The 24,517-nt window shown below is 59.0% G+C and overlaps 3 protein-coding genes across 4 annotated transcripts in view; all 3 read right to left on the bottom strand.

Moving 5' to 3' along the window:
- Positions 1-9,837, bottom strand: part of EFNB3 (ephrin B3) — a 15,246-nt gene extending 5,409 nt beyond the window's left edge. The window contains exons 1-2 of the mRNA XM_059717887.1: positions 9,751-9,837; positions 2,830-2,941 (exon numbers count right to left, since the gene is read on the bottom strand). Of these exons, the coding sequence (XP_059573870.1) occupies positions 2,830-2,936 (107 nt within the window). The 5' untranslated portion in view covers positions 2,937-2,941; positions 9,751-9,837. The remainder of the gene's footprint in view (positions 1-2,829; positions 2,942-9,750) is intronic.
- Positions 8,466-14,497, bottom strand: WRAP53 (WD repeat containing antisense to TP53). The gene is made up of 11 exons (XM_059717878.1): positions 14,307-14,497; positions 13,097-13,299; positions 12,881-12,979; positions 12,577-12,685; positions 12,269-12,357; positions 11,962-12,052; positions 11,574-11,706; positions 10,956-11,164; positions 10,397-10,500; positions 10,073-10,216; positions 8,466-9,977 (listed from the first exon to the last, which is right to left on the bottom strand). The coding sequence occupies exons 2-11, from the start codon at positions 13,279-13,281 to the stop codon at positions 9,800-9,802; spliced, it is 1,341 nt and encodes a 446-aa protein (XP_059573861.1). The 5' UTR covers positions 13,282-13,299; positions 14,307-14,497; the 3' UTR covers positions 8,466-9,799.
- LOC102571923 (tumor necrosis factor ligand superfamily member 13) lies at positions 14,218-24,517 on the bottom strand. 2 transcript variants are annotated; one of them, XM_019495557.2, is made up of 11 exons: positions 24,363-24,517; positions 20,901-20,948; positions 19,116-19,197; positions 18,942-19,010; positions 18,806-18,841; positions 18,560-18,687; positions 15,557-15,623; positions 15,421-15,468; positions 14,952-15,070; positions 14,724-14,871; positions 14,218-14,622 (listed from the first exon to the last, which is right to left on the bottom strand). In XM_019495557.2, the coding sequence occupies exons 1-11, from the start codon at positions 24,492-24,494 to the stop codon at positions 14,513-14,515; spliced, it is 987 nt and encodes a 328-aa protein (XP_019351102.1). In that variant the 5' UTR covers positions 24,495-24,517; the 3' UTR covers positions 14,218-14,512. The 2 variants fall into 2 exon arrangements, with proteins under 2 accessions (XP_019351102.1, XP_019351103.1); XM_019495558.2 differs by lacking the exons at positions 18,560-18,687; positions 18,806-18,841; positions 18,942-19,010; ... (1 more) ...; positions 20,901-20,948; positions 24,363-24,517 and adding exons at positions 15,770-15,916; positions 16,604-18,201.

The following is a 24,517-nucleotide window of genomic DNA, read 5'->3' as shown; positions in this document are numbered from 1 at the left end:
CTGGGACAATGGTGGGGGGACAGGAGGCTGCAGGTCAGGAGTGAGGAGCACCTCCCTCTCTTTATAACATGGGGGACGTTTTGGGGAGAAAAAGGCCAGATTTGGGTTGCTGAGGGGTTTTATTTTTCACCCCCCTCCACCCATGCCCACAAGGTTTGTTATTGTCCCAGTAAAACCCATGTTTTTGGGGTGATTTGGGGGCAGAAAGCTGCAAAGACTGAGGCAGGGGATGGGTTTTGGCAGTGGAAAAGGGCATTTCCTGCATTTCACAAAATTTGGTTTTCAAGGAGGTGCCGAGGGTGAAATTGGGGCTTTTGGGGAGATTTTGCCCCGTGGAGCACCGGAGGAGGGGGGAGTGCAGGCTCAGAACCTAGGCGTCCAGGACACATGCACACACACTCACACAAACCTTAGCAACACACAACTATATTGGAAACACAGACCCAGGCAGAACGGTGAGCACATGGTCAGGCATTTTCACACGCACACGCACATATCCTTGTCCCCAGGTTCTTGTTACACACACACACACACACACACACACACACACACAGATCGCAACTTCTCTTAAAGGCTACAAAAGTACACACTCCTCATCCCTGATGCACAAATGTCAAGAATTCACTGGTATAAACATACACCTCCACAAAGAACCCAGGAGTCACCCCCCAGGGTGTCCCACAAACACACAAAACAGATACACACAGAACCCAGGTGTCTCACACACATGCACACACACACACACCAAGTGTCCCACACACAGGACTCCGGTGTCCTGCCTCCCCCACACGATCCAGGTGTCACACACACACACACACACACTCTATACTTACCCAACACACAGGAAGCCCCTCACACACCACACCAACAACACAACTACACACACACCGCACAGCTATACACACACCTGGAGGTAACTAAAAGGATCCAGTTGGGAGAAATCCACACCTATCCACACAGTGAACACACACACACACAACCCCCCTTCTGACCACCATACACAGAGGTGAGTGTACAAAGCCATCAGTAAAAGTCTACAGAAAAAGATGTGTGCACAACACACACCTGGAAGAAGCCATGAGTATCTAACACCTCCCACACACACAGTGTGACTAGTTTCAAAAGATACACAGAACAACAAAAATAAGGGTCATGGACACACACACACACACTTACTTATTTTTTGTCCTCCATCCCCCGATACATACAACCCAGGTGTCTGGCACACATCCCCCCACACCCTGACACACTTTGTTCCCCCTACCCCACACAACCCATGCATATGGCACATGCATACACACACACACACTTTTTGTCCTGTTCCCAACCCCCCCACACACACATATAGAACTCATGCTTCTGGCACACACACTTGCTTACTTTTTGTCCCCCTGCACACACACACACACACACACACACACACACACAAAACCCAAGTGTCAGGCACACCCATATCCCCCAACACACACTTTTTGTCCCGTACATCCTCTCCAACACACTTACTTTTAGTTCCCCCAACCTGTGCACACATGCACCCCCCCACAAGTGTCTGGCACACCCACGCCATCCCACCAAACACTTTTTGTCCCCCTTCCCTCCTGCAGACAGCCCCAGCAAACTTTCCCCCCCTCCCTGCATGTGCGCGTGCACGCACACACACAACCGAAGTGTCTGGCACCTCCCAACACACACTTCCCCCCAAACACAACCCAAGTGTCTTGCACATCCACCCCAGCACACACTTTGTTGCACACCTCCCTGTACACACCTTTCCCCCCACCCTGCACACACACACACAACCCAAGTGTCTGGCACCCCGCCCAACCCACACATTTTTTGCCCCCCCTCCCCCACAACCCAAGTGTCTTGCACACCCACCCCAACACACTTTTTGTCCCCCTCCCCTGCACACCTCCCTGCACACACTTTGTTTCCCCACCCTGTACACACACACGCATGCAAACCCCTAGTGTCTGGGCCATACCCCCCCCAACACACTTACTTTTTGTCCCCCCTTCCCCCCTGCACATTTCCCCAATACACTTACTTTTTGTTTCCCCACCCTGCACACACACACACACAACCTAAACGTCTCACACACACCCAACACACACTTTTTGTCACCCCCACATGCACAAAACCTAAGTGTATGGCACCCCCCCCACACAACCCAAGTGTCTGGCACACCCCCACACACACACACAACCCAAGTGTCTGGCCCATGCATCCCCCCCAACACACAGTTACTTCTTGTACCCCCCCCACTACACCCCCCAAAGTGTCTGGCACACCTACACCCCCAACCCCTCCCCCAGACACACACAACCAAAGTGTCTGGCACACACCAACCCCCCCACAACCCAAGTGTCTGACCCATACACCCCCCCAACACATACTTACTTCTTGTCCCCCCACTATACCCCCCAAGTGTCTGGCACACCCACGCCCCCAACACACAAACACTTTGTCCTCTGACACACAACCCAAGTGTCTCACCCCCGCCAAAACAACCTAAGTGTGGCGCACACACACACCAACACACTTTTTGTGTCCCCACACACAACCCAAGTGTCTCGCACAGCCACACCCCCCAACATACACTTTTTGTCATCCTGCCTACACACACACAACCTAAGTGTCTGACGCGCACACTCCCAACACACACTTACTTTTTGTTCCCCCCCCACACAAAACCCAAGTGTCTTGCAGACCCACAGCACACCCCCAAAGCACACAACCTAAGTGTCTGGTACACCCTCCAACACACTTACTTTTTGTGGCCCCCCCCCACAATCCATCTCACACACCCGGCTTCCAGCACACACTCACTTTTTGTTCGCTGTGTTCCAGTACACCGGCTCCAGGCTCACAGCAGCTGCAACCCACGCTTCCAGCGCCGACACCAGCAGCCCCGCACACCACGGCCACGAGCCCATGACACCTCCGGGGGGACACGAAAAGCCGTGAGTGTTGCACAAATCCTGCCCCCCCCACTTTCTCCTGCTTCTTGAGTGTGTGTGCGCCCCCTCCCAAATCCAGGGGTAACACAACAAGGCACAGGTAACACAACAGCGTGGGGTGGTCAAGCAGAGGCCTACACAAACTTCACACAACAGGGATGTGTTTTTGGGGGGGGGGCTTTGGGGGAGCAGTGAAGGACCCCGTGAGGGGGTGGTGGGGACCCCCCCATGTCTATGGGGTGGAGGGGGGGGGGAGCAGGAGGCAGGTCCTAGAGGGGGGGTTGGTGTGGGTGTGTATGGGGAGGTGTGTGTCCAGGCCTAGGTTGTGTGTGTGTGTGTGTGTGTATGTGCGCGCGTGTGTGTGTGTGTGTGTGTGTGTGTGTGAGAGAGAGAGAGAGAGAGAGAGAGAGAGAGGGGAGGCAGCGGGAAGGGGCAAATGGGAAAAAGCGGAGAGAGGAGGAGGGACAAGGCAGGAGGAGAGGAAGGAAGACACGGAGGTGGGAACAGAGCAGGGAATGGGCACGCGCGCGTGCACAGGGACCCAGGCATCTGGGACACACTCGTGCATGCATGTGCGCGCGCGCGTGCACACACACACACACACACAGAGGATCCAGGCATCTGACTTGCATAGATACACATAGGACCCAGGTGTCTAGGGCACGCACACACACACACACACCCCTACACAACCCAGGCATCTCACAAAGATGTACATACTCACACACATACACACACACCCAGGATCCAGGCATCTGACACATGCACATGGGACCCAGGCATCTGGGACATGGACATGGACACACACCCCCTCCCCGAGGATCCAGGCATCTGACATGCATACAGACTCACACAAACACGTGCACGATCCAGGCATCTGAGACACACATACAGGACCCAGGCATCCGGGATACACACACACCCCCCATGCATCTCATAGGCACACAACCCAGGTATCTGGGATGGATGGACACGCACACATGCACAACGCAGGTACGTCTCACACAGACATGCACCCCCAGGTATCTGGGGCACACATAGAGGATCCAGGCATCCCCCGCCCCCACACAGGACCCAGACATCCAGGACACACACAATCTAGGTCTCTCTCTCTCTCACCCCCCACCACCCAAGGATCCAGGCATCTGACACACACACAGACACACACAGGATCCAGACATCTAGGACACACACAAACACAAGACATCTCACACACGTGAGACAGGACACACACACATGCAGGCACAACCCAGGCATGCCACACACACACACACACGACCCAGTCATCCAGGGGACACAACCCAAGCATCTCTCTCACACACACAAAACACAGGTGTCTGGGGGACACAGTCCAGGTGGCTCTCACACATACACATGCACACACTCACCTCCCCAGGTGTCCAGCACACACAGACACACACAGAGGACCTCATTGTCTAAAACACACAGAAACACGCAGAGGACTCAGGCGTCCCATACACAACTTGGGCATTCCCACCCCCTCCAACACACACCACAGGTGACCCAAACAGACACACAGATGCACACAACCCAGGCTTGGACACCCCCCCCCTCCCTACCCCTACACCTTGGCCAGTGAAGTGGGCACCAGTGATTCCCACCCACAGCACCCGACTGGGGGCCAGGATGCCTGGGCTCCCCTCAGCTCTGGGTGGGGGGGGTCTAGTGGGCTGTAGCGAGGGGGGGCCTGGGTCACCCCAGCTCTGGGCCTGGGCCCTCCTGGTTCTCTCCCCCAGCAGGGGCGGGGGGGGGGGGGGAGAGGGGGGGTAGCGCCCAGGGTAACTGCAGGTCATTGGCACCACCTGGTGGCTGAATCGGGGAGTGGAGTGTGTGTGCACGTGCGTGCATATTGGTGGGCACTACACACACACAGAACCCAGGTGCCCATATGTGTGCATGTGCACATGTTGTGGGGGAGGGCGTTATCACACACACAGAACCCAGGTGTCCAGTGTCTGTGTTGGGGGGGTGTTACTACACACACACAACCCAGGCATCCAAGTATATATATATATATGTGTGTGTGTGTGTGTGTGTGTGTGTGTGTGTGTGTGTGTGTGTGTGTGTGTGTGTGTGTGTGTGTGTGTGTGCGCGCGCGCGCACTGCCAGCCCCCGCCAAGAACCCAGGCATGCCGGGGCAGAGTCCCCTTTAAGGAGCCCCCGCCTGTCCTCCCAGGTCACCCTGGTCCCTGCTTTGTGACATCACCGTAGTTGCCACAGCAACAAAGATGCTCTTGGAAACCAGCGACTCAGGTGGGGATGGGGGTACCAAGCAACGGGGCCAGGTGGGATCATAAAGGGGCCACGACCAGGCATGAGGACCCCTGCCCTGCCCTTAAGATGCAGCCAGCTCCGGGGTGGGTCCCAGCTGCATAGAATAGGGACCCAGTGTTGAGATGCAGCCAGCTCTGGGGTGGGTCACAGTTGACTATAACAGGGACCTGGTTACTGAGATGCAGCCAGCTCTAAGATGGGCCCTGACTGCATGCAACAGGGACCCATCATTTGGCTGTGAAATACAGCCAGCTCTGAAGTAAGTCATGGCTGCATATAACAAAGAGCCTGCCACTTGGCACTGAGGTGCAGCTCGCTCTGGGATGCATCACAGCCACATATAACAGACCTAGTTGCTGAGATGCAGCCAGCTCTGGGGTGGGTCCTGGCTGCATATAAAGGATGGAGGATGGGAGTCACCTCCAAGGAGGATTATTCTGCACTGGTCCAGTCCTGTAGGGAGCTGACCAGGAAAGCCAAGGCTGCAACTGAACTCCAGCTAGCTTTGAGCATCAAGGACAATAAAAAGTCCTTTTTCAGATATGTGGGGAGCCAGAGGAAAAGCAGGGGCAACGTTGGACCCCTGCTGAACCAGATGGGGCAACTGACAACTGATGCCCAGGAAAAAGCCAGCCTATTAAATAGGTACTTTGCGTCGGTCTTTCATCAGCCCCATGGGATGCCCATGCCCGCTACAGGGCCGGGAAGTCCGGGTGAGGGTGATCCCCTGCCCTCCATTAATGCTGACTTCGTGAAGGAACATCTTGAGAAGCTGGATACCTTCAAGTCAGCCGGCCCTGGCAATCTTCACCCCAGGGTACTCAAGGAGCTGGCGAGCATCATAGCCCAGCCTCTAGCGCGGATCTTTGAAAACTCTTGGCGCTCTGGTGTAGTGCCCGAAGACTGGAAGAAGGCCAATGTGGTGCCTATCTTCAAGAAAGGGAGGAAAGTGGATCCGGCTAACTATAGGCCCATCAGCCTGACTTCTATCCCGGGGAAGATCTTAGAAAAGTTTATTAAAGAAGTCATCCTTAATGGACTGGCCAACGCCAACATCTTAAGGGATAGCCAGCACGGGTTTGTTGCGAGTAGGTCTTGCTTGACCAATCTCATTTCCTTCTACGACCAGGTGACCTATCACCTGGACAAGGGAGAAGAGATTGATGTCATATATCTTGACTTCAAAAAAGCCTTCGATCTGGTGTCCCATGATCGTCTCTTGGAGAAACTGGCCAATTGTCGCCTTGGGTCCTCCACGATCCACTGGCTGGAAAATTGGCTGCGGGGTTGGACCCAGAGGGTAGTAATTGATGGAAGTCACTCATCGTGGTGTCCGGTGACCAGTGGGGTCCCCCACGGCTCTGTCCTTGGACCCATACTGTTCAACATCTTCATTAATGATGTGGACACTGGAGTCAGAAGCGGACTGGCCAAGTTCACAGATGACACCAAACTTTGGGGAAAAGCATCCACACCAGAAGACAGGCGGGTGATCCAGGCTGACCTGGACAGGCTCAGCAAGTGGGCAGACGAGAATCTGATGGTGTTCAACGCCGATAAATGCAAGGTTCTCCACCTTGGGGAAAAAAACCTGCAGCATCCTTATAGGCTTGGCAGTGCTATGTTGGCTAGCACTATGGAAGAAAGAGACTTGGGGGTCATCATTGACCACAAGATGAACATGAGCCTGCAATGCGATGCTACAGCTAGTAAAGTGACCAAAACGCTGGCTTGCATCCATAGATGCTTCTCAAGCAAATCCCGGGACATCATTCTCCCCCTGTACTCGGCCTTAGTGAGGCCGCAGCTGGAGTACTGCGTCCAGTTTTGGGCTCCACAATTCAAAAAGGATGTGGAGAAGCTTGAGAGAGTCCAGAGAAGAGCCACGCGCATGATCAGAGGTCAGGGAAGCAGACCCTACGATGACAGGCTGAGAGCCCTGGGGCTCTTTAGCCTGGAAAAGCGCAGGCTCAGGGGTGATCTGCTGGCACCTACAAGTTTATCAGGGGTGACCACCAGTATCTAGGGGAACGTTTGTTCACCAGAGCGCCCCAAGGGATGACGAGGACGAATGGTCACAAACTACTACAAGATCGTTTCAGGCTGGACATAAGAATTTCTTTACTGTCCGAGCCCCCAAGGTCTGGAACAGCCTGCCACCGGAGGTTGTTCAAGCGCCTTCATTGAACACCTTCAAGATGAAACTGGATGCTTATCTTGCTGGGATCCTATGACCCCAGCTGACTTCCTGCCCTTTGGGCGGGGGGCTGGACTCGATGATCTTCCGAGGTCCCTTCCAGCCCTAATGTCTATGAAATCTATGATATAACAGGGACCTGGTTACTGAAATGCAGCTGGTTCTGGGGTGTGTCACAGCTGCATATAACAAGGATCTGTCACTTGGCACTGAGATGCAGCCAGCTCTGGAGTGAGTCAAGTCCATGTATAACAGAACCTAATCACCCAAGACTGAGATGCAGCCAGCTCCAGTGTGCATCACAGCCACATATAACAGGGACCTGGATTGCTGAGATGCAGCCAGCTCTGGTGTGAGTCCTAGGTTGATGTACCAGAGACACCACAACAGGTGCTGAGATGCAGCCACTTCTGGGGTGTCATGGCCAAGTCTAACAGGGGCCTGGTTGCTGAGATGCAGCCAGCTCAGGCAAGTCCCAGCTGCATACAACAGGGACTCCTTTGGCTGTGAAATGCAGCCAGCTCTGGGGTGTGTCATGGCTACATAGAACAGAGCCCTGGTTGTGGAGATGCAGCCAGCTCTGAGACAGAACAGCTCCCCGTAACACCCTCCAGGGCTCAAATGCAGCCAACTCTGGGGTGCAGGGGTCATTTCCACAGCCCCCCCACCACCAAAAGTAACCCAGGCGTCTAGCCTCCCCAGCACAGATACCCTTCCACAGCTGCCCCCACCCCGCCTGTCCCTACCTCAGTGTCTCACCAGTGGGATACTAGAACTGGGAGCTCCAGTGCCACTGCTTGGGAGGGAGGATACCTGGGTTCTCTCCCAGCTCTGGAAGTGGGGTCTGCTGAATTGGTGAGGGTTGGGAGCCCAGACGCCCAGGGTTCCCTGCAGGGATGATTCCACCTATTTCGGGGCTAGGGGAGTGACGCTGGCTGGGTCTGGACAGGGGGCCCCTCCTCCCTCCCCCAGGGATCATGACTCAGCCCCCCCCCCCCAAAAGGAGTCTGAGCTGGGGTCCAAAATCCATGTAATAAAAATGAGCTACAAAAAAAACAGGGAGGTGGGGGGGGGCAGCCCCCCCTACACACACACACACACACAAAAGTATGAGTAACGCTTAAATGTATGTGCATGCAATACATCAATTTGTGAACACACACACCCCAGATGAAGTGAGATACACCCCCCCATTCAACTGGGGGGGTTGTGTTACACCCCCCCCCATGCATATAGGTGCAGGTATCACTTTATTCAGTGTGCGTATGTGCCTATGACACAAACACACCCCCATGTGTGCACGCATCGGGATGACTAACATGTTATATACTGTGTGTGTTTGTTACATCCCCCCCCCATGCCTATAGGTGCAGGCATCACTTAATTCAGTGCGTGTATGGGTGCATGACATCCACACACACCCGTGTATAGCTAACATGTGTGTGCACACGCTTGTTACACCCCCATGTATATACATATAGGCATCACTTTATTCAATGTGTGTATGTGTGTCACGCACGCATCTGTGCGCACACACACAAGGATGGCTAACGTTATACTGTGTGGGTATGTTACACATTACACACCCATGCTGTAATGGATGCTGTATGCCACACACACACTTATCCTCACTGAATATAACCTATGCGTGCACACACACTTATCATCACTGAATATAACCTATGCGTGCACACACACACACACGCACAATCACTGAATATAACCTATGCGTGCGCGCACACACACTATCACTGAACATAACCTATGCATGCACACACATACATTATCACTGAATATAACCTATGCGCGTGCACAGACACACACACACACACACACAATCATCACTGAATATAACCTATGTGTGCGCACGCGCGCACACACACACACACACACACACACACACGTCTCAATGATCCCTGGCTTGCTCACTCGCACACGTGTGATGGCATGCACGCACACACAATCCTTTCCAGCCATCCTCCATGAGTGCACAGCTCCCTGTCCTGACAAACACACCTATCTACATCTCCCCCTAATCCCCTACACACATGCACACACTCTCTCCCCTCCCAATGAATGCCAGTTGGGGGCACACACACTCAGAACCCAGGTGTCTGGAAAACACACACACACACCTCCCCCCCAATTAACACCAGTGGGGGGTAGTGTTGTACACACACAACGACCCAGGTGGTGTCTGGGACACGCACACACAGAACCCAAGTGTTGCACATGCATGCACGCACACACACAGAGAACCCAGGCATCTGGGGGGGAGCACCCACATTCCCTGCCAACCTTAGCAGTGAGACCCCCACCATCATGTCCAAGCCTGGAGGGGGGCAGGTCACAGGTCAGGCTGGGCCTCCTGCCCCCCGCCTGGGATGGCGCACCACCACAGCTGCAAGGCATTGTGGGAGCAGGGGGGCAGGGAGCCCCCATCCTCGTCGTCACTGCTGTCCCATGGTGCCGCGAAGACCCTCTGCCCCGAGGTGCTGGCCAGCAGCGGCAGGCTGGGGTGCAGGCTGGGGGAGGCAGGGTGTCAGAGGGGGGGACCCAGGTGTCTAGGCTCTGCCACCCCCAGTGCTGGAGGGAACCCTGGTGTCCTCCCCCCCCATACCTGATACCGTTGACGCAGTCGGGTACAGCCTGGAAGGTGAGGGCCGGCTCCAGCACGGGCTCAGGGGTCCCAGGGGGGGGCTGTGCCGTGTCCCAGGCACAGATCAGCCCCCTCGTGTCACCACTCACCAGGTACCGCCCGCTCCTGGGAGGGGCAGAGTGACCTGGGCTGGGGGAGAGGGTGCTTGGGCACCCCCAGCCTTGGAGGGGAATGGCCATTAGGAGGTTTACGGTAGGCGGGGGGGGGGGGGGGGGGGTTGGACAGCCCAGTGAAACCAAGAGAACCCAGGCATGGGGTGGGGGGCGGGAGGCAGGGGTAACTCACGGGTCAAGGTCGAAGTAAATGCGCTGGTTGGTGGCTGCACGGCGCTGCAGTGACACCAGGACCCGGCCTGGCTGCCGCAGGTCCCACACCCGCACCTCGGGGTCCTGGGGGCGGGCCCCTGTCAGGCTCCACCCTGGGCCTGAACCCCAAGGCCCAGGCCCCACCCCAGAACTCACCTACAATTCTCTAGCCACACCCCCAAGGCCCCAACCCTGAGCCTCGCCTGGTCCTAGCCCAACCCCCAGAGCAAACCACAAGGCTCTAGCTCCTCCCCCAGAGCTGACCCTGAAGGCCCTAGCCATGCCCCCAACTCCTAGCCTCACCCCAGACCCCACCCACAAAGCTCTGGCCTTGCCCCTAAATGCCTAGCCCCACCCGTAGCCCTGCCCCAAACTCCTAGTCCACTCCCAGAGTCCAAGCCCGACCCCTAGGCCCTGCCCCAGAACCCACCCACAAGGCACTAGTCCCAACCCAAATCCCTAGCCCCACCCCCAGACCCCACCCACACAGCTCTAGCCCCACCCAGAGAAGCCACCCCCAAGGTCCCAGCCCTGCCCACCTTGCGGGCGCCAGTGAAGAGGCGCTGGCCATCGGGCGCAAAGAGCAGATGGGTGATGCCGCCACAGTGGCCATGCAGCAGCGCCAGGGGGGCACCGTCAGCCCGGGCGTAGAGTGCCGCCGTGCGTGCGTACGAGGCGGCCGCATAGACAGGTTGCACTGGGCTGAAGGCAATGCACGACACGATGCCGCTCTGGCCCTGCCGCTTCGCTGCTCAGGGAGGAAATGAGCCACTGTTAACCCTGAAGCCTACTGACGGTGTTCACTCTGGAGTCTACTGATGGCAGCCCACACCCTGCTTCTTTGCTGCATGGGGGTGGGAATAACATGCCATTCACCCTGGAGCCTACTCATGCCAACCCACAACCTGTTTGTTTGCTAAATGGGGGGGGGGCAGGGGAAGAGGCCACCATTAAGCCTGATACACCCCCAGACCAACCGCTCTTCTCTACAGTTAACAGGGGTGGAAGTGTCACTACTGCATTCACTCCAAAACCTAATGATGGGAGAAAAAGCCAAACCAAGAGGCTATCTGACCCCAGCTCTCTCAGTGGGCATGAAACCCAGGCGTCCCAGGGACCCCCCCTCACCCTGGTGGCGGGGGAGGGGGATGTCTCACCGAAGGTGGGCCGCACCTCGCAGGTCCGGCCTGGGCGCTCAGTGTCGAAGACCCTCACAGTCTTGTCAGAGCCACAGAAGAGCTGGGCCCCATCCGGGGTGAAGCAGAGCGAATGGGCGGCTGTCAGCTCGTCCTGGGGGGAGGGGGTGCATCAGGACACCTGGGGTCTCCCCCCAGCACTGCCAGGGGATGGAGGAGTGGAAGAAGGGGTGGGGCAGGGCCTGGATGCCTGGATTCTCACCCCAGGGCCACGCCAGGGGGTGGAGGTGGGGGTAGAGGCAGCCTGGACACCTCTGTTCCCTGCAGCTCTGGGGGAAAGTGAGATCTGGTGGGGGGGCTAAGGTGTAGGGAGCTGGGAGCCTAGACACGCAGGTACGCAAACACTCACCAGGTGGTTGTAGCAGCGGTATGTGGCCCGCAGCTCCCCACTGAAAGCATCCCACACGTGGATCGGGTTGTCCCGGCAGCTGCTGGCCACGCTGGGGGGTGGAGCAGACATGAGGGGAGGAGGCGGAGCCAGTTGCTGTCCCACCCCTGGGGGAAGAGCCTAAACCCCCAAGATGCAGCCAGCTCCAGGCAGAGCAGCCAAATGTAACCAGGCTCAAGGATTGGGGGGGGGGGGACGAGAAGGGGACAGCCAGGCCGAGTGCCCTGGCTAGGCAGGATCTGGCCCTGGGCAGGGCAGGACAACTCACAGGCAGGTGGACGGCTCAGCCGAGCTCATCAGCGGGAACCAGCAGTAGTCATAGATGGTGTCGCCCTCGGCCATGCACAGCACTGGGCTCTGGGGAGGAAGGGGGCGGCTCGGACACCTGGGTTCCCTCTGGCTCTGAGAGGGGGGTGGGGGCTGGGAGCCCAGACACCTGGGTTCCCTGTGGCCTGCAAAGAACAGGCTCCCAGATGCCTGGGTTCCCCGTGCCCCTCCAGGGAGGGCAATGAAGGGGCTGGAGGAGGGAGGGGATGGGAGCCCGGGCGCCTGGGTTCCCCCCCTCCCAGGCCCCACCATCTCAGCAGCAGGCCCCCCTGTGGGGCTGTACAGCTCGGGCGGCAGGTCATAGATGCGCAAGGTGTTGTCGGCGCTGTTGCTCAGCAGGCAGGAGCCGTCCGGAGCCCTGCAAGGGATGCACGTGCCAAAATCAGTTTCTCCTTTGTCTCCCAGCTGCCTCCCTGGGATGATGGGGGGGGATTTTGGGGTGCTGCCCCCTGCAGGTCAGGGCCTCCCTCTGACCCCAGCGCTGGACCCACCCCGCCCCGCCCCAAACCCCCTTCCCTTTCCCTCTGTGTATGTGTGTGGGGGGGTGTCTCACCACTTGCAGCCCTTGAGGAAGTTCTCAGGGACGTGGCCATACTCGGCCCAGGCGCCTGTCAGCAGCACAGGGGGGCGCCCAAAGTCATAGGCTGGCAGGCTGGGGGGGAGGCGGGGTATCAGGTGGAGCCAGGAGTCCAGACCCCTCCCCACTTTGACCCCCCCCCTCCCCCGGCCTGGGCAGAACCAGGTGTCCGGGCCCACCCCTCATACTCACTAATACTCCTCTTCTCCCGGCCCCGCCTCGGGCAGCCCCACCCCTGGCTCCGGCCCCTCCCCTGCATCCCCCAGGCAGGGGGTGTCAGGGGGTTCTGGGGGGACAGGAGCAGGCTCCCCCACAGCTCCAGAGTCTGGAGGTGCTTCTTCCATGGCAGTGGGGGTGTCAGATCCGGGGTGGGGCATGCCTGCCAGGAGAGGGGTCTGGAGAAGAGAGGCAGAGGTTTATGGAGGGCAGTGGGACCCAGGCATCCGGGTTCCCCCTCACCCCATTCACACCTGCTGGGGGGTAGATTGTCCCATTGCCCCGTGCGGGGGGCCAGGCTGGAGGATTCGGCTGTCCCAGTGCCCGGGGGGAGGGGCAGGTGGGGGGGCGGACTGTGCCATTACTCCAGGTTGGGGGAGTTAATGCGGGGGGGGGGACTTGAACTGATCTTGGTGGGGGGGTCAGGCTGGGGGGATGGACTGCCCATTGCTCTGGGGGATCAGGTCGGGGGGTGGGCTGCCCCTTTGCCCTGGGGCGGTCAGGGAGGGGGGTGCTGGAGTGTCCCATCACCTGCCCGGGCCTCCCGCAGAGACACGCGCTGCTCAGCAGCTGGAAGCCGCCATGACACCAACTCTCGCGAGAACTCGTGAACTCCAGCTCAAACCTCCCGCTCCCGCGTGAACTCGACGACCCATCTCGCGAGAGCCCTGCACCGGCCCTGACCTGTCGCGAGCGCTTCTTTGGCAAGATCTCGCGAGAATTTCGACCGGGGAGGTGCCGCGGCCGCTAAATCCCGCGGTCTTTCGGTGAGGGCCTCGCGCAACTTCGGTTCCAAGTCGTACCGCGCGAAATTTCGCGCTACCCTGGCCATCCTGCCTGAAAATGCCGCGAGATGTGGGCCCAATCTCACGAGATCTCGGCGGCTTGGCTGTATTTAAACCTTTCGTACGTCCCGTCAATAAGCCTCAGGCCCGGCCCAGCCAGTGCCCCTCACTCGCAACCCAAGGGCTTGAGGGACCCCGGGCTCTCGCCTTCCCCCCCCCCCCACCCCCTTTGTTACCCCCCCACCCGAGGTGGACCCCAGGCGCCCGGGCCCACCCCCGTTGCTACGGCGACAAGGAGCCTCAGGCCTCACGGAGATTTCGGGAGTGATGCCCTTGTTGCTACGGGGAGGAATCGGTGCTCGTTGGCGTGCCCGGGTGGTCGCAACGCCTCCTGCGCCCACCTGCCCCGGGCGCCTGGGTCCTTTTTCCCCACGTGTCCATGCGGCGTCCCGGACGCCTGGGGCCTTCCCCGTCTCGGCGCCACCGCCCGGATGCCTGGGTCCCTTCCCGCTGGTGGCGGCCGGCTCTGGACGCCTGGGTCCCACCGTCTCTCTCGGCGACGCCCGGGCTCCCTTTTGCGGGGCGCTGCCCGGGCGCCCGGGTCCCTCTAGAGCCGCACCAGGCCCAGGAAGGTGCCGTGGGGGGTGAGGTCCAGGGAGGCGTTGGCCCGGGGCACGGCCAGGCGCAGCCCCTCCCCCCGCTGCAGGTGGAAAGCACCTACGGGGCGAGAAGGGGCGGAGCCTCAGGGTGGGTCCCGGACCCCTCCCGAGCAGACGAAGGTGCCCCCGCCCCAACCCCCTCCTGGAGGCCCCGCCCACCTCCGCTGTAGCAGCTGTTGTAGGCCTGCTCCCGCTGCCCGGGCATGCTCTGGACGCAGCGCAGCAGGATCTGTCCCGGGCCCCGGCCCCCGGGGGGCAAACGCCAGAGCACCTGCCCCATGGTGAACGTGGGGTCGTGGAACAGCACCTGGGCAGAAGGGAGATGGTGAAGGGGGGCGTGCACGAGGGCGCGTGCACGAGGGCGCGTGCATGGGAGCAGGGCCCTACCTGGCTGTAGACGAGGTAGAGGCCCGCCTGGCGCACAGTGACGATGGAGCCGCTCAGCTCCAGGCCTTGGCCCTGCCGCAGCGCCGGCGCCCACCACAGCTCCGTCACGTCACCCTCAGCTGCGGGGACTGCGCTCAGCCCCAGCGTCCGGGGACCCCAACGCTCCCATCCCCTCCCAGAGAAGACCCAAGGGTGCAGGCCTATGTCCCTGCCCCCTCAGGGACCCAGGCATCCAGCCCCCACCTATCCCTATTGCCCCCCCCAGATGACCCAGGTGTCCGGGCCCCTATACCCCCATCCCCTCCTGGAGAATCGGGTATCTGGGCCCCCAATCACAACAGAAAACCCAGGTGTCTGCCTCCCCCGCCATGCCTCCATTGAAGCCCCCATCTGCTCCCAGAGAACCCAGGTGTCCGGGCTCCCAGGCCCCCCTGCTCCCACCCCATGCTGAGGAGCACCCAACACTCACCGTTGGTGGAGCAGTGGCTGGGGACCAGGTGCAGGGCCGTGCGTTGGCCTGGGAGGGGGGACAGACACCCCCTGAGGTCATAAACCCCCCCAACTCCCCCCCCATAGGATTGGGCCTGGGTCAGAGCCGAACTCACGGTGCTGGTGCCGTGGGCCGGGGGAGGGTGACGGCCTTTCGAGCTGCCTCCTGCTGCGGGGTGATACCTGGTGCGGATGGGAAGGGGTTAATGCCCCTTTGCACACCCCCACCACACCCGGGCCCCCAGAGCCCCACTCCAGCCCTGCACTGACCCCCCCCCCCAGCCCCCACTAGCTGGCCCCAGCAATGTGCATGTCTGTGTCCAGATCACCTGGGCTGTGCACGTGTGCGTGTGTCCTGGACACCTGGGGGGGCATCTGTCCCAGACACCAGGGTAGTGCATGCATATGGGTGTGTCCTGGGGGTGCTCATCTGTGTGCGTGCGCATGCTCTGGATGCCTGGGTCTTCTGCGGGGTCCTGTGTTCCCGGGGGGGGGGGGGGGGGGTGCTGTCCGGATGCCTCAGTTCCCTCCAGCTCGGGAGGGCTTTGGGCAGAGCCAGGACACCTGGGTTCCCTGACTGGCCTCCAGCCTCCCGCCCCCGGCGGGTGCTTTCCCCAGTCACTGCTTCCTGCTCCCTGGTTCCTCCTGGCCCTGGGCCAGGCCCTGGGGGAGGGTTAATGATTAACCCCCTGAAGATCTCCCCCCAGGGCCAGGCCACATGCATCTAAACCCCCTTGACCCCCCCCCAGACCAGCTCCCGGCAAGCACAAGGGACCAGGATGGGGCCAGGTAAGAGACCCCTGGAACCCCCCTGAGCTGGAGAAGGCCTGGGCGCCACCATCTCCCACAGCCCTGGTGTTGGCAGAGGACCCGAGCGTCTGAGCTGCCAGCACCCTCCCGGAGCAGGGAGAGGACCCAGGCATCCGGGCCCCCAGCCCCCCTCCTAGATCAGGGGGAGAACCCAGGCGTCAGGGCTCCCTGCAGCCCCCCCACATGACTGAGAGAGGACCCAGGAGTCCCGGCTCTCAGGGCTCCCTACTTTGACGCCCCTGACCCCACTTCCCCCCTCCCAGAGCAGAGAGCCAGGTGCCGGGGGTGGGGGGAGGTTCCTGGGCTCCCTGCAGCGAGAACCCAGATGTCAGAGGCTGGTGTGGGGGTCTCACCTGGGGGCGTCCGTAGGTCTTGGCCTCCAGCCGCTCCTGGAGCTGCTCCAGCTGTGCCCGCAGGGTGCCCACCTGCCTCTGCTGCATCCCCAGGGCTGCCAGGCAGGCCAGGACCCCCAGCACTGCCCCCCCTGCCAGCCATGGCGCCAGGGGGGGCCGCACCAACCCCCGTCCAGGGACCCCACTCATGAGGAGACCCCCTGCAAAAGGACCCAGGAGTCCAGGCCAGCCAGGTGTCCCTGCACCCTCCCCTTTTTAGAGCCCAGAGAGGACCCGGGCATCCAGGGCTCCCCGCCAGAGGACCCAGGCGTCCAGGGCTCTGTGGCCAGCGGGTGCAGGCCGTGGCCACCAAGTTGCAGGCGCCAGAGGCTCTTGCGCAAGGGGGCGGGGGGGGGGCAGGAAGCCGGGCCGGTGGCCAAGAGTATGCAGCGCCCAGCATGGGGGCGGGTGGCTGCCCCCACTACAAACTGGGAGAGAACCCAGGTGTCTGGGGTGCCAGTGGGGTGGGAGAAGCTGGGGGGGAGATGCAGCTGGCTCTGGGGTGGGTTGTGGATGGGTGTAACGGGAACCTCTTGTCCAGCATTGAGATGCAGCCAACTCTAGGGTGGGTCCTGGCTTCATAGAACAGGGACACGTAGGTTGGCACTGAGATTCATGCAGCTCTGGGGGTGGGTCATGGCTGGGTGTAACAGGGACCCCTTGTCCAGCACTGAGACGCAGCCACTTCTGGGGCGCATCATGACTGGATGTAACAGAGAACCCTAGGAGGGAACTGCAGCCAGCTCTGGGGTGCATCCTGGCTGCATAGAACAGACCCCTAAATTGACAGAGATGCAGCCAGCTCTGGGGTGGGTTATGGCTGAGTGTAACAGGAACCCCCAGGTTAGCACCAAGATGCAGCCAGCTCTGGGGTGGGCCTGGGCATAATGAGATCAGGCCCCGTTAGGTTCCTGGGAGGCTGAGGCCCGTACGCCCAACCCCAGCAGGGAGAGAACACAGGTGTCCAGGGCTTCCCAGCTCCTCCCCCTCCCTGCTCCCTTCCCCAAGCAGGAGGGGAGCCAGGAGTCCGGGCACCCAGTCTGCGGCCAAGCCTGTCACTGGTTCCACTGGTTTTATTTCTATTACAATAAATTTCTGTGTATAAAATTGTCAGGCCCCTCTCCCACCCTGGCCCCACCACATCAGGCTGGGGGAAGGGGCCAATGCGAGGCCCCACCCCCTCCCACCCGTGTGGGAGGTGCTCATTGGCTCCCAGCAGGGCCCTGCCCCGCCTTGCTCGGCTCAGCAAATGCAGCTGCTGCCACCCTAGCTTCCTATTGGCCGAGACAACCTGACCCTGACCGAGGGGAATTGAGATGCCCAACTTGGGGGAGCCCAGGCACCCTGGGACACCCTGACCTGGGGGAACCCGGGCATCCGGGTCCTGAGGTGCCCTGACCTAAGGGAACCCAGATGTCCAGGCTCGGAGATGCTTGCCCTGGGGAACCCAGGGACACCGTGCCCTGGGGGGACCCAGGCGTCCCAGCCCCATGGGACCCAGGCTTCTGGGCTTGGGAGGGGCCCAGCCTGGGCAAACCCAGGTGCCCAGGCTCAAGCTAGCGGAGCTGAAAGAGGCCCAGGTGGGTGAGGGAGGCGTCGGGCTTAAGACGCACACGGGGCACGGTGCCCAGGCGCAGGGTGGCACCGGAGGGCAGGCGCAGCAGCCCAGCCACACGACACCCGCGCAGCTGTGGCTCAGGGGGGCCTGCGCTGGGGGGGGGCAGCTGGTGCAGGCAGCGCAGTGCCGGCGCCACCCCCAACGCCAGCTCCAGCTTCACGTACACCCAGGCCGCCTCGTCGAAGTGCGCCTGCGGGGGGAGCGGGCATCAGAGGGACCCAAATGTCCGGGCCCCCGGCAGGGAGGGACCCCGGGAATCCAGGCCCCCGTGCCGGAGGGAACCCCAGTATCCGGCGCACCTGGGCATAGACATAGTAGAGGCCACCATGGGTGACTGTGAAGACGCCGCGTGCCTCGTCGTAGCGCAGGGGGCTACTCGCGTTCAGCCACGTCTCAGCCCAGCCCCGGATGGTCCCATCTGGCCCCGCTATGGGGGAGGGGGGGCAGCATGGGGTGAGGGGGAGCACAGGAACTGTGGGGCTGCCCAAGCTGGGAGAGAACCCAGGTGTCTGGGCTCCCCTGGCTGCCCACCCCATCCCAGTTACCTGTGTAGATCCCAGTCTGCCCATCAGCTGGTTGCACTGGAACAGAGAAACAAAGGGGGTCAGACAGAGCTTGGGGGATCAGGGGGGCTGGGAGCCCAGAGGCCTAAGTTCCTCCATCAAGAACCCCCCCCCTCACCTTTGTAGTGTGCTGCATACAGGGGCGTTGGCGTGGACTTGCGGGGACGCGGCCTCTTGCCCTTGGTCGCTGTGGGGAGCGGGGAGACATGAGCAGGGACTCCCCCGGCCTGGAGAGAACCCAGGGGTTCAGGCTCCCAGTGCCCCCACCCCGAAGCGGGGGCGCTAGACTCACCAGTCCGGCGGTGCCGCCTGGCTCCGGCCTGGTCCATGGGAGGGGGACGAGGTTCACGGGGGCGGCAGGGCAGGGGGGGAGCCTGGTTGGGGGGCAGAGCGGCAGGGATGGGGTTAATGGCCCCAGTGGTATAGGCACCTCTCTGCACTGTTGAATATACACACACACACACAGAGCTGGATGGACGCACATGCTCCTACACCAACACACATTGGAACCAGATACAACCCCACACACACACACAGAGGTATAGAGCATACAGGCATACACACCAGGGCCAAGGACATGGACACACACACACATGCATGCACCATGGCTGGATACAACCATGCACACAGGCACTCACATGCACCACAACTGGCTATAACCACATACACATGCATGCACACCCTGCACCTACTTGCGCATGCATGCACGCACCACAGCTAGATACAACCACATGCGCATGTACACACACACGCAGAGCTTTATGTGCACTTAGCCCAGAGGCGGGCAATTATTTCGGACAGAGGGCTGTTTACTGAGTTTTGGCAAGCTGTCGAGGGTTGCGTGCCAGGCAGGCAGGGGCAGATAAATATTAATTCTCTAAATTTTTTAGGAGCCCCACGGGCTGGACAGAATGGCCTGCTAGGCCGCATCCGGCGCATTTTGCCCACCCCTGACTTAGCCTAATGTGCACCCCACCACTGGACACACAACCGTGCACTTAGATCATGGCCTGCCATGCTGCCCCCATAGCCGGACACCCCCCCAGCACAGCGGGACCCCCACGCGGCCCCCGGAGAGGAGAGGGGGAGACCCAGGAAGGGGAAAGAAAGAGGGAACGGGAGGGAGAGAGAGGAGCAATGCAGAGAGGAGATGAGGGGAGGAACGGAGGAGGGAGGGAGAGAGAGAAAGGAGAGGAAACCCCGGTGGGAAGAAAAGGGAGGAAGGAAGGAGAAAGAGAAAGAGAGGGAGAAAAAGTGGAGAAAGAGCAGGGAAGTGGAGAGTGGGTGAAGGAGGAGGAGAGAAGTGAGAGAGGAGGAGGGGAGAGAGCAAAAAGGAGGAGAAAAGAAAAGGAGGAAGAAAAGAGACCAGCTGAGGGAAGAGAGAAAAGAAACAAGAGGGAAACATGAGAGAAAGGAGAAAAAAGCAGAAAGAGCAAAAAGGGGAAATAGTGGAGGGGAAAGAGAAGAAACGATTGAAAATGAGGGGAAATATCTGAGGGCAAAGAGAACAATACAAGAGGAAAAATAGGTGAGGGAAGAGAGAAAAAGCAAAGAAAAATGAGGGGGGAAGGAGAAAACAAAAAGAAAAATGTCTGAGAGAAAGAGATTGAAATGGAAGGATAAAAGGGAAAATGGCTGAGGGAAAAGACAAGGAAAAACAGGTGGAAAATCTACAAGGGAAGTGAGAAAAAAGAACAAAAAAATGCAAAATATCTGAGGAAAAGAGAGGGAAAATGAGGGGAAACACCCAGGGGCAGAGAGAGAAAAGGAGAAAACAGCTGAGGGGAAAGGAAAAAGAAAGAAAGACAAGGGGAAAATACACGAGGGAAGAGAAAGAAAAAAGAAAGGAACAAGAGGACAAAATATCTGAGGGAAAGAGATGGAGAACCATGGTAGAGAAAGAAAGAAAGACGGGCGCACGCACGCACAAACGGAAGTGGCAGACGGGCGTCGGGGGATGGCGCTGGAGGGGAAGAGGCGGGAAAAACAAAAAGGCGGGAAGAGGAGCCCCCCGGCCGCGAGGGAACCAGAAAGGCCCCAAAGAAGGAGGGCACCGCGGGGGCGGGGGGCGCTGTACCAGCTCCAGCTCCAGGGCGGGGTCATCCGGGGTCTCATCAGGCAGCTCCTGGGGGAGGAGACACAGAGGTGTCACCCCAACCCACAGCCCCCCCCCGCTGCCCGTCATTCCCGACCTGCAGCCCTCACCTCCTGACTGCCTCATTTCTTTTCCTAGGTGTGACCCCAGGTGTCCGCGCCACTCCTCAGCCCCCCTCTGCAGACAAAAGCAGCACCAGGAGGCGCTCCCCGGGGCAGTGTGTGTACATGGGGAAACTGAGGCACGGGCACAGATTCCACCCCCCAACATGAGCATGGAGAATGAGGGGGCAACACCGACAACCAGGGACACAGTGGCAGAGTTTGTACATGTGCAAGTGAATGTGGATGCATGAGTGTGTGCGTGTGCAAGCATGAAAGTGAGTGCATATGCATGCACGTGTGCGTGTACGCATGAGTGTGTATACAAGTGTATGCACAACTGCTCAGCAAATGAGCATGCATGCTCATCTGTACATGAGTCCACATGCAAGCCACTGCATACACAAGTGTGTACATGTGAGCATGTATCCACGAGGGCACAGATAAGTGGGTGTGCACAAGTGTGAGCACATGTGCACGCATGAGTGGGTACAAGTGTGCACGCACAAGTGCACGTACAAGTGAGCATGGATGCATGAGTGTGAGTGCATATGCACAAGTGTGTGCACATGAAAGTAAACACATGTGCACAAGCATATGTATAAGTGAGCATGTATGCACGTGTGTATACACAAGTGTGTGCATGGAGCGTGTATGCACAAGCAGGTGCAAGTGCATATGCACAAGCATGTGTGCAAATGGGTGTGTATGCACACGTGTGCACACACAAGCTGTGTACACAGATAAGCACGTGAACTGTGCATGTGTGCCTGCACATGTGTGCACAAGAGCCTGTGTGCACAATGGAGCATATGTCAATGAGTGTATGTGTGCAAGTGCACGTGAGCACATGGCCTGTACACCAGTGGAGACACGTGAGCTGGTTTGTGCGTGACCCTTGATCTCCTCCCCTCCCAAGCACTGTGGCACACGTATGTTCGCATGGGGAGAGGTGCATACATACTCACTGGTATGGTGCTCAGTCAGCATCTGTGTAAATGTGTACGTGTGCATACACATACATGTACATAAAAGTACATGTATGCAAGTGTGTGTGTGTTGTTACGTGTATATGTGTGAAAATGAGCATGCATACACATGTACCTGTGTGTACAGGTGTATATATGTGTACATCTGTGTATGGGCTGTATGTGTGCAAATGCACATACATATGTGCAAATACCTGAAAACGTGCACGTGTGCATGCATGATTGTGTACAGGTGCATGTGTGTGTAGATGTGTCTGTGCGTCAATGTGTACACATGCATGTATACATGTGCACACATGTACATTTGTACACATCTGGGCAAATCCATACACACGTATACGGGTGTATAGATGTGTACATGTGGATACAGTTTCATAGTAGCTAGGGTCAGGAGGGGACCTGAACAGATCATCTAGCCTGACCCCTGCCACAGGCAGGAATGAATGCTGGGTTCACAAGACCCCAGACAGGTGATCGTCCAACCTCCTCTTGAATTTGGCCAAGGTCGGGGCGAGAACCACTTCCCTGGGAAGTTGGTTCCAGATTGTGGCCACCCTAACTGTAACATATTGCCTTCTGATCTCCAACCTAAACCTATTCTCCATCAGCTTATGACCATTGTTCCTCGTCACCCCAGGTGGTGCTGGGAGAAAAGGGCTCTACCTATGTGCTGTTGATCTCCCCTGATGAGTTTGTAGGCAGCCACCAGGTTCCCCCCTCAGCCTCCTCTTGCTGAGGCTGAGCAGGTTCAGGTCCTTCAGTCTCTCCTCATAGGGCCTGTCCTGCTGCCCTCTCGCCAAGCGGGCGGCCCTCCTCTGAACCCTCTCCAGGCTGGCCACATCCCTTTTGAAGTGCGGTGCCCAGTACTGGACGCAGTACTCCAACTGTGGCCTGACCAAAGTCGCATAGAGGGGGAGTATCACCTCTCTGGACTGGCTTGAGATGCACCTTTGGATGCATGACAAGGTATGGCTGGCCTTGCTGGCTGCAGTCTGGCATTGGCAGCTCATGTTCATCTTGGAGTCAATAATGACTCCAAGATCCCTTTCCACCTCTGTACTTTCAAGAAGGGAACTCCCCAGCCTGTGTGTATGCTGTGGATCCCTTCTCCCAAGGTGCAGCACCCTGCATTCATCTATATTGAACCCCATCCTATTCTCATCTGCCCACTTCTGTAGTCTGTCTAAATCTAGTTGCAGCCTCTCTCTCCCTTCAAGTGTGTCCACCTCGCCCCACATCTTAGTGTCATCAGCAAACCTGGACAGCGTGCTTTCCACCCCCTCATCCAAGTCGTTGATGAAGATGTTAAACAGTGCGGGCCTGAGGACTAAGCTCTGGGGTACCCCACTGCTCACATCTCGCCAGGTTGAGTACAACCCGTACAACCCGTCCATGCATGCATGTGCGTGTAGATGCCCAGATGGGCACACACCCACGTGCACAGGTGCGTATAGAGACATGCTTGTCACATGGGCGTCAGTGCGTGGGTACACACAGGTGTGCATCAAGCTTTACAAGTGCCAGGGCATGCCAACAGGAATACATGTGCACCCAGGCATGGGATGCAGTTGTCTGCATGTGTGTGCAGGAGCACGTGTGTGTGTATGCGTGTGTATTGGTCTTAATGCTCAGGGTCCTTGCAGGGGGGGTTGTGCAAAATACACCTTCCCCCCTTGTCCTGCACTGTACCCCCTCACATGACACCCATATTACACTGCAAACCCCCCCCCGCACACTGCACCAGACCACCATGGCATTGCATCCCACCCTGCAATGCACCCCCTTCCCATTGCACTGCACTCCATTGCACTAGTTTTTTTACCCCCTCACATTGCAGTGTACCCCTGACACTGCATAGCACAGCCCCCCCACCTTGCACTACACTGCACCCCCTATTGCACTCCATGTCACCCCCTTGCATTGTACTGCACCCGTACCTCACCCCACACTACACACCCCACACTGCACAGCACCCCCACATCACACCACCTTGTGTCCCTATTGGACTGCAACCCCCATTGCACCCTGTTTGCACTGTGCTGGCCTCCCATCCCCTTGCATTACACTGCACCCCCAACAGTGTACACCGCGCCTCCTATTGCTTTGCGTCTGCCTGGAATGCACAGCGCCCACATGCACTACACTGCACCCCCTTGCATTCAACTGCACCTCTCCACTGCAAAGCAGTGTGCTCCCTCTTGCACTGCACGGCATCTCCATTGCCCTGCACTGTGCTCCCTTGCATTGCACTGCACCCATGCACCCCTCTTGCATTGCACCGAACCCGCAATGCACTGCAGCCCCCCCCCATTGCACACCACTTTGTAATGCACTGCGACCACCCCCGCACTCACCCTTGGCCCCCGCGCGCAGACCACGGCCAGGGCCAGGGTCAAGGCCAAGGCCAGCGCCGCAAGCACCAGCGCGACCCCCGCCAGGGCCCCGCCGCCTCCCGCCGCCCCGCGCCGCCGCCGCCGCCGCCGCATCCCCGGGCCCGGCCTGGGCGGGG

The sequence above is a fragment of the Alligator mississippiensis genome, chromosome 15, assembly GCF_030867095.1.
Source record: "Alligator mississippiensis isolate rAllMis1 chromosome 15, rAllMis1, whole genome shotgun sequence".
NCBI lineage: Eukaryota > Metazoa > Chordata > Crocodylia > Alligatoridae > Alligator > Alligator mississippiensis.
The sequence above is the reverse complement of the archived record's forward strand: the minus strand, read 5'-3'. Positions and strand labels throughout refer to the sequence as shown.